The sequence below is a fragment of the Panthera uncia genome, chromosome F2 (genome assembly GCF_023721935.1).
Source record: "Panthera uncia isolate 11264 chromosome F2, Puncia_PCG_1.0, whole genome shotgun sequence".
Classification (NCBI taxonomy): domain Eukaryota; kingdom Metazoa; phylum Chordata; class Mammalia; order Carnivora; family Felidae; genus Panthera; species Panthera uncia.
In genome coordinates, this window is record NC_064812.1 from 40,188,982 (window position 1) to 40,198,465 (window position 9,484).

Genomic DNA, 9,484 nt, shown 5'->3' on the forward strand with positions numbered 1-9,484 from the left:
GTAGGCTGGCACATTGTCATTCTGGTGAAGATGAGAACAGAGGTTTTCCTCTGATGTTTACGGGTCTTTTAAAGTGGTTTTGTGATAAGACATCTTTATTTTCTTTGAAATATAATGAGTTTCTGGAGCATGCTATATTATTATTCACCTAATACCTATTATTCATTTAGATAATGCTACAAGACACATTCTATTTTGGATTATCTGCACTGTTATCTTCCTGAGCATAGATATTCAAAGTTGCCCACAATTGGCTACTGAGAATCAGGAAAGGAAAAAGCGGAAAGTAGTTTGAAGGGAAGTGGAAGGCAATGAGACATAGTAAAAGGCTATAACAAACCTTTGACATCTGGCCAGTATGCAAAGATTTACAGCATGAGCGGATACTTTTTTCCCCCATTTGTCATTTAGACATGTAATCCTGGGCCAATAATTTAACCTCTGGGTCTAGTTCTTATTTGTAAAAAACAAGGTGTTGTGACTTTAGCTATCTGCTTTGGGATCACAGGCTAGGTAACACTGGTGGTTCCCAGTGAACCACCCTGGTATTTGCACTCCTTGTCCCCTTCCACACTGACCCTGGGCCAATGAGATTTGGTCCCTGAGGCATTCTCAAGCAGAAGCTAGACAAGTATTTGCACATTGGGGCTTGTCCTCTTGGAACCCTGAGCCACTATGGAAAGAGGTCGGGTGACCCTATTAGAGAAAGGTGGTGGAGAGAAACGTGCCTGGCCAAACCTCAGCTGTTCCAGCCATGCCAACAGAGCACCACACGTTTGAGGGATGAAGCTATCTCTGATATTTCACCTCAGCAGATACCACATGGAGCAAAACTACCCAGCTGAATTCAAAATTTGAAGAAATAATAAAGTGTTTTAAACCACTAACTTTGGGGGTAGTTTGTTGTGCTCCAGGGTTCTGTGATGTGCTGTATGTATGTCCAGCAACCTCATGAGCAACTAGATTTGTAATTGATCAGGGCTAAGTATAGTAGCCTTCCTGTTAGGTATTTTATTCATTTGCCCAACAGATTTTTGAGTTCATAAAATACAGTGGTGAGTGTGGCATAGATATGTGCCTTCATGGAATTCTCTAATGAATGAGATCAATACAAAGAAAACAAGAAGGTTCAGCTAAACGACAACTGGTCTGTGGCTCAGAACCTCATTTTGCCCTTATTAAAAAACCACTCATATCAGTCAGAATAGGCTCTCATGAATAGTCCTAAAGCCTTAAATGATTTAAAACCACAGAAATTTTTATCTCCTACGTGTCCAACTTGGGACCAAAAGAGCTGCGCTCCATATCATCTTTAGCAATAGAAGTTGATGGAACCTCCACTGTGTCTTAACTATAGCCCAATCCATGAAAGGGGAAAGGAATGTGAATTGTTCTTAAAAACTTCTCACATTTTTCTTGGCCAAAGTGTCACATGGCCATGCCTACCTTTAAGGGAGGAGAGAAGTGCAATCCTACCCATGTTCCTGGAGGAAATCAAACATATTTTTTGAATCAATACTAATGACTGCCAGCAAACATCCAGGATCTCTAGGCTCAATACCTTTAGGAGCTGGATTTTGCAACAGTCTTGGATATCTGACCTCTTGACAAGGTCTTCCTTCTCTTACTGCCTTCACCTTATAACCAGCAATCTGAAACCTCGGGGTAATGAGGAAGGAAAAAGAGTTTAGTAGAGCACTTGTAAAGTAATGTGCCAGTGTAAAATGTATTGCATTTCTTCACATCTTTCAGACTTCACTTTGGCTAGTGTAGTCCGGGAGCAGCCCTCGTCAGTTTTTAGTGCTGCATAAGGACTGAGTAGTGTTCAGAATCTGGTGGCACAAAAGAAAAAAGGGGAAGGCAGTAAAATTTTAGGACTGGAATGTGACCAAGACCATTAAACCTAACCTTTTGAATTTACAATGAGATGGCATTCTATATGGTTCCAGTTCTCAGCTTAAGCCTGAAGAAAACAAAAGTAGATATTTGTGGGTACTTGCTATGGATTGAATTGTCTCCCCAGAATTCATATGTTGAAACCCTAACTCCCAAGGTGATGGCATTTGGAGATAGAGCTTTTGGAAGATAATTAAGTTTAGATGAAGTAATATGGGTGGGGCCTTCATAATGGGATTTAGTGCCCTTATAATGCACAAAAGAGCTTGCTTTCTCTCTGCCATGTGAGGACACAGTGAGACTGCAGTCCTGCACGACCCACAGGAAGACCATTCAACTGAAACTGTGCTGCCACCTTGATCTTGGGCTTCTAGCCTTCATAACTGTGAGAAATACTTTTGTTTTTTAAGCTATCCAGTCTCTGGTGTTTTGTTACAGCAGTTCGAGCTGACCATGACAGTAATGCTGCTAGAGGTTCACTAGTAACTGAATAAGTCAGCCACACTAATTCTAATTGCTTTCTGTCCCAAGATTTTTTTTTTTTTTTTAATTTATTTTTGGGACAGAGAGAGACAGAGCATGAATGGGGGAGGGGCAGAGAGAGAGGGAGACACAGAATCGGAAACAGGCTCCAGGCTCCGAGCCATCAGCCCAGAGCCTGACGCGGGGCTCGAACTCACAGACCGTGAGATCGTGACCTGGCTGAAGTCGGACGCTTAACCGACTGCGCCACCCAGGCGCCCCTGTCCCAAGATTTTAATGCCTTAGACTTAACATGTTGGGGCTGAGATCTTACGAGTATATTTCTATCTTAAAATTGTACACAAACTCTGCTAGATCTCTTAGTTTTAGCATCAATTTTTTTGTTGTTGTTCTTATCTAACCTTCCCTTCCACTAAAATGGCTTGGTGTAGATCTTAAACTGGAGAAACGGAAGTCCAGAGAAGGTTAGGGTGCCTGGATTAGTAGTGTAGTTAAGTACATGGTCCTAGAGTTAAGGAATCCCAAAGTTTTACCTAGATACTCTGATACCAGAAGATGATCTGGATTCTTTCTAGCTCTGTGGTCTTGGACAATTTATCCAACTTTTCTGAACCTGTTTCCTCTCTACAATAGGGAAAATGACAGTACCTGCCTTAGATTTACAACTAAATGAAAGAAAATGAGAATATGAAGGTAAAAGGCTTAGCGCATTACTATGTAGCAAGGGCTCAATACTCCGTAAATTCTCACAGCTTGTCCATTATAGAATCCAGGCTAAAGCCCCAGTGTCCTTATTCCTTGCCTAATGTTCTTCCCACCTGGTCACATGAAATGTTTAATGGAACAGGGTGCGCAAAACGCCCGGCTTACTACAGCGGCCTGATCCAAGGGGAAGAGCGCCGCCAGCAGGCACTCAAGTCGGCACCAAAACTGGGCCTGCGCGGGCGTCCTTCCTCGCCTGGTGACGCGACAGGAGGCGCCTGCGCATTGGGCCCAGCGCGTCCTTCAGGACTTACCCAGCAGGCAACGCTCCAGTATCGGGTCAAAATGGCGAGCCGGCCTGCGGGTAAGTTATTGGCGACCACCCTGCCAGGCATCGCCACACTCAACCTTTTATTCTTGCAGCAGTTTGCTCCGCTTCCTCTGCTCTAAGGGGCCAGGTGGGAGGCGATGAGAAGGTGGCGGCTCCGCTCTAGCCTAAAGGACGCCTTTTCCCTCATCCCCTTGCTGTCCCCGGGCTCACCTGGAGGGTCGGGAGGTGGATCTGCTGCTGGTGAAGGTGCCCGCGGTGGCTCCACAGCCCTGCCATTCCAGCTGCCCGTGCTCGGCAGTCCTTTCGCTCGACCTTAAAAAAGTTCAAGGGCACAAGGAGATAATTAGTGCAGGATTTTCAACCAGAATGAACCGAGTGCTTGCCGTGAGTCAAGCCCTATCATGTGTGATAAATTCTCCTGCCAGTGAGACGTGAGAGATTAGTACTAGTTTCCCTTTTCTGCAGATCAGGTAACCAAGGCAGAGTGGCCGGAGGAAATAGGTCTGCAAACTCGGTTCCCAACCTCACGCTTCTCAAACGGAAATTAGGGGCAGCTGAGCTAAGTAAGGTTGCAGCCAAACTTCAGATTAACCTTGGTTTATTTGGGACGGCAGCTCGATCTGTAGGTTTGGATAAATTTGTATTTACTGTAGGCACTGGCGCAAACATACCTAATGGAATAGAATACAGAAATTACCGGAGTATTTAAAACAGATCGTGAAGACCAAGTAGGATTTTCCCTCCCCAGCACCATTTTTTGCCAGTCTCTGCCCTCTGGAGGTATACATTGGAGTAGCTTTTAAAAACTATTGATCCCTTTCTCCTCGCCCCCAGCAATGGTGAAGCTGTTAGGAAACATCAGGTTGCCCGAAAAATCCATTAATTTAAATGACACTGAACTTTTTCGTGGCGGGGAGACATTTAAGAACTCATTGTTTCATAGTTTGACAAACGTAGAAAGCACTCCACTCTATCCTGTGTTTGAGAACTAGATAGACCTACAGGTGTGTTGTAAATAAACGGAGCTAATGTGGGTAAAGCAGATAGGATAGTGCCTAGCATGCAAGTGTTCAATGGATATTAATCATTACCACCATCAATAGTAAATATGTTTACAGATAATTGGTCCTCTACAAGTATGTTTGTAGATTGTTGACTTTTTGGCACTTGTTTTTCTAGAAGCAATTTTATACATGGTGCTTAATTTTCAAGGAGACTTAACCAAAGTTGTGTAATCTGTGATATACTAAGGAGTAGGGATAAGGAGGGATTGAAATAAAAGGGAAGTTTGCTTTCGTCCCTTAGTGAGGGGCTAGCCGCAGACAAAACTTTAAAAGAAAATTTAGGGGCGCCTGGGTGGCGCAGTCGGTTAAGCGTCCGACTTCAGCTCAGGTCACGATCTCGCGGTCCGTGAGTTCGAGTCCCGCGTCAGGCTCTGGGCTGATGGCTCAGAGCCTGGAGCCTGCTTCCGATTCTGTGTCTCCTTCTCTCTCTGCCCCTCCCCCCTTCATGCTCTGTCTCTCTCTGTCTCAAAAATAAATAAACGTCAAAAAAAAAAAAATTAAAAAGAAAATTTAAACATGCTCTTCCTCCCCTTCTTACCACCTCTCTCCTACAAATACGTCAGGCACTATCATGTTGCCCTTAGCCCCTACTGGGTTATCCCATCAGGCTCAGTCCTGCTAGGCTTTAACACTACCTGTTTCTTCTCATCCATTTCCTTGTTGGAAAATTAGCTACTTGGGAGGAGGAAAGTGGGCTGCTTCTACCATAATCTATATTAAATGACTGGCTAATGGTATCAAAATCCTCCCAGAAATATATATATATATATATATATATATATATATATATATATATTCAGGAGATATAGATATAGATATATAGATATATAGATATACAGAGAGAGAGGGTAGCCAAGTGAAGTAAAGGTAATGTAGAATAAAGATTTTGGAGGAAGAGGGTCAATGAGACCTGCCAGCCTATCCTGAAGTCTTATCTTCTTTTCATATAACTCCAACTCCTTTGAAAAGTTTACACTTCCTTCCTGTAATTTCTGAAACTACAAAAGGTGGAGGAGTTCCAAGTACCATTCCCACATCCTACCCCTTCAGTTCTGATGGTAACAGGTACATAAAAGGATGGGACACTTGACATGGAGAGGCTGGAGTGGTAATAAGTACCTCTATATAGATCTTTTGTACATCAGATACTTGAGTTTACCCTTTTTCCCATGACTTGCTGCCCACCTTTTTTTTAACCTGTGATCACTTTTGCTCATAGATACAATAAGCAGTTTTTATCTATATAGGATATGCAATTTTAAAAGGAAATTGCTCCCAATGTTTGCATTCTCTAACAAGGTAATAAAAGTACTGGTTGCTTGCCTGTCTACATGTTCATATAGTATAATAAGTGAATCATAGCAACTAACAGTGTGACAATATCAGTTGCAGCATCAAGTCGGTGGCTGGAGGGTATTCGAAAATGGTATTACAATGCTGCAGGGTTCAATAAACTGGGTGAGTATCTGAGTTTTCTTCTTCGGTTTTCTTGTTTTGCTTTATCTGAGAGTAGTGCTTTTGCAAGAGTTAAGATTCCCAAAAACAGTTTAACTGTACCTGTGTACATTAGAGAATTTTAAAATTAGGCCACATTTTATTGTTAAGTCATTTCCTTTTTATTATTTTGAGAAGAGAGTAATAGAATCATCTCAGATGTTTGAGATGGAAATAAATTATGTTCTTGAAATATGGTAACAGTACATTTTCCTTATACACTCCCTCTCCCAACTCCTCCACTTAGCATTTGAAAATTTAAGTTATAGGAACTTCGAAAGTAAGCGATTTTTCAAATGTTAAAATTGTCTGGCATTTTTACAATCATCTGATACCTGAACCTTTTAAAAATTGTATAATTTGCCATGAACTTCATCATTTTATTAATTGAAGCTTGATGGAAGTGTCATTAAATGTTACTGGTTCTTTAGTACACTGTCATCTTAAGATTCTTTAATACCTTGATCTCAGATGTAAAGTATAAGAAAAGAGACATGTGGTTTATTGATGTGAGTTTAAAAATAAAGTAGATATTTTAGATATTTTTAAAATTGTTTCAGAGAAAATGAGTTTTGTGGCAGTGTATTTTAAAAGGCTCTTATTTTGTTTCTATAGTACTGTTTAAGAAATAACCCATTATTATGTATGAAATACATACATATTTCACCTGAGTCTTAAGTTATAAGTCAAACATATTTACCCGTTTTTTTTTTTTTTAATGTCTGATTTTTGAGATGTGTGTTCAATCTGACTCTCTTGTTTTTTATCATAGGACTAATGCGAGATGATACAATATATGAGAATGATGATGTGAAAGAGGCCATAAGAAGGCTTCCTGAGAACCTTTACAATGACAGGATGTTTCGCATTAAGAGAGCACTGGACCTGACCATGAGGCACCAGATCTTGCCTAAAGAGCAGTGGACAAAATATGAGGAGGTAGCACAGCTTTTACATATCTGACAATGGTGGCCTCCAAGGATTGAGCATTAGAAACAGAGAAACACATTCATTTGTACAGTTAGGGTTCTTAAGGTTATGTCAAAGAAATATCCTCATGGCAGTCCAGTGAGGTTAGTAGGGCAAATGTTAGCTCCATTTTAGAGGTAAACACTTTGAGACTTAGAGGTGACGTGACTGTTCCAAAATCACTAAGCAAGTCTCTAATGTAGAGATCCAGGGCTGGAATCCAGATCGTGTCTCTTCCAGCCCATTGTTCTCCCTCGACACTCTGCTTTCTGCTCAGATGAAAAAATTGGTGATATGCATGTGATCAGCCCATGGAGTGGCCCTCTAGCTCCCAGGAAGGACTCCGAAGTAAACCCTCCTCTTGAACTGCATTGAAACTAGGCAAAGGCTTGTACTCTCATCTCTTCTCTGGCAGACTTTCCTCTCATAACCTATCAAAGCAACTTATTACAGTATCTTTGTGGGCTTTTACATGTTAGAAAAGCAGACAGTTTTTAGCCTGCTTCAATATATATATTTTTTAAGTTAGAAATAAAAATTAATTTTGATGGATTTCTTTTGTCGAAGACCTGTTGAGTGTTAGAGATATATCAGTGTGTGATATTGGCATATAATATTTTTCTTTTATTCATTCTTTAGGATAAATTCTACCTTGAACCATATCTGAAAGAAGTTATTCGGGAAAGAAAAGAAAGAGAAGAATGGGCAAAGAAATAATCATGGAGTTGAAATCTGTGATTGCAGCTGCCCTCAGATATTTTTAAGAGATTGGGTAAACCCAAAATATACAATTTGGAACTATTTGAGCTGCAAATGTATTAACTTTAAATAAATGTCTATTGTAATTATTGTTGGGATGTTTGAATTCTAAACCCTATTCTGAGCAACTACTGAATTTACTTCCCTGTTACAATTCTAAGATACTTTTTAGTTAGCATTTTACTCCTTCCTGGAGCTTAAAAAAGCTACTTTAATCAGTTTTCCTCACTGAGTGGATAACTTCTTAATGTACTGAAGGATATAACATTCTTCCAAGTAGAATAGTCACCTTTATATTGCCTTTGTAGATTAGCAGTATACTTAGAAGCCCCCTCAGGGCCCAACTCACAGCGATGGTATAGAGCAATTTGCCTAGATCCTCCTTTGATCATGGATTTGGTCATGGCAAAGCAGTTCTCCTTTAACATACTTAATATTTTGTAAGATTTATGATTTGATTTTGCAATCCATTTGAGTTCTGTTATTGGTACAGTATCACAGATCACAGAGAAATGGTTGAGGATGTTGATAGATGCTAGTATTGGGGCGTGGTTTAGTGAAGGACTATATGAGATGAGTAAAGATTTTTGTGTCAAGGTGCTTCCCTATCAGGCCCAATGAGGCAACTAAGACAAATTCTCACAACCAAGGACCATTGTTTTCAGTGATTCAGTTTCGTTCCTCTCACACCTTTGCAAATTAATTTGAATCTCATACATTGCTGATGGGTGTTCTATGGATATAACCCATTTGGATAACATTTTGGCAATATGTATCAAGAACCACAAACTCTTTCTAAATAATTCCAGTAGTGGCCACCATTATATTGAGTGATTGTGATTATTTTACATTAGACACTGTGCACTTTGTGATTGTTAATCTTACCGCAATGCAGTGAGATAGGATTATTACTCCTTTACAAATTGAGAAAGGCTTACAGAGATCAAGCAACTTGTCCAAGGTCACGCATCCACAGAAATAGTGTAGGACTCCAAAACCGTGATGGAATGATACTTTATGAAAAGGATGTTTTTGCAGCACTGCTTATCAGAGTGAAAAACTGAGCAATGAAAGTTTTCAATAATAGGACATGACTAAGCTGTGCTAAGTGGAAAAAGTATATTAAGAGAGTTTTAAAATTTAGAAACTTCTGGGTACCTGGGTGGCTCAGTCGGTTAAGCGTCTGACGTCAGCTCAGGTCATGATCTCACAGTTCCTGGGTTCAAGCCCCGTGTCGGGCTCTATGCTGACAGCCTAGAGCCTAGAGCCTGCTTCAGATTCTGTGTCTCCCTGTCTGTGCCCCTCCCACACTCGTGTTCTCTCTCTCCAAAATAAACATTAAAAAAAAAAAAAAAGTAAAAACTTGGAAACTTCTTATGATATTAAATGAAGAAAGATGTAACCAGGTGAAACAAAATCCCTGACCCTTGGTTAAGGAAAGACTGGGGAAACACTGAGATGGCAACAGTGGTTATCTTTTACTGAATAAAGGTAGTATTTATATTTTTCCTTTTCTCTAATAGTCAATTTTTTATAACTGAACAGTCACTTTTACAGTAGAAAAGGAAATCGCAGATATTTGTGTTCTTGGCACAAAAGCTGTAGGTCATAGGATCTCTTGACTTGCTTGAGCCCCCTGCCCCAGGGGCTCTTATGGGTGAAATGGTAGCTAACAATAAGACTGAACAATTTTTCTAAAACATGTTCAGGCTGAATAGGGAAGACTGGACTGGAACAGCAGGCAGGTTGTGCCCTTGTATTCCTTTGTCACCGGTGAATTCCTAGT

The 9,484-nt window shown here is 40.5% G+C and overlaps 1 protein-coding gene across 1 annotated transcript; it reads left to right on the plus strand.

Annotated features, from left to right (window-relative positions):
* Positions 1-3,350: 3,350 nt before the first annotated feature.
* LOC125924521 (cytochrome b-c1 complex subunit 7) lies at positions 3,351-7,789 on the plus strand. Its single transcript, XM_049633078.1, has 4 exons — positions 3,351-3,445; positions 5,863-5,934; positions 6,743-6,909; positions 7,579-7,789. The coding sequence occupies exons 1-4, from the start codon at positions 3,427-3,429 to the stop codon at positions 7,654-7,656; spliced, it is 336 nt and encodes a 111-aa protein (XP_049489035.1). The 5' UTR covers positions 3,351-3,426; the 3' UTR covers positions 7,657-7,789.
* The last annotated feature ends 1,695 nt before the right edge of the window (positions 7,790-9,484 follow it).

What these genes read in the sequence shown, in the direction of transcription:
- LOC125924521 (XM_049633078.1), top strand. An exon ending in TGCAGGGTTCAATAAACTGG is followed by an intron (nt 5,935 to 6,742) that starts GTGAGTATCTGA and finishes TTTTTATCATAG; the next exon opens with GACTAATGCGAGATGATACA. An exon ending in AGTGGACAAAATATGAGGAG is followed by an intron (nt 6,910 to 7,578) that starts GTAGCACAGCTT and finishes TTCATTCTTTAG; the next exon opens with GATAAATTCTACCTTGAACC.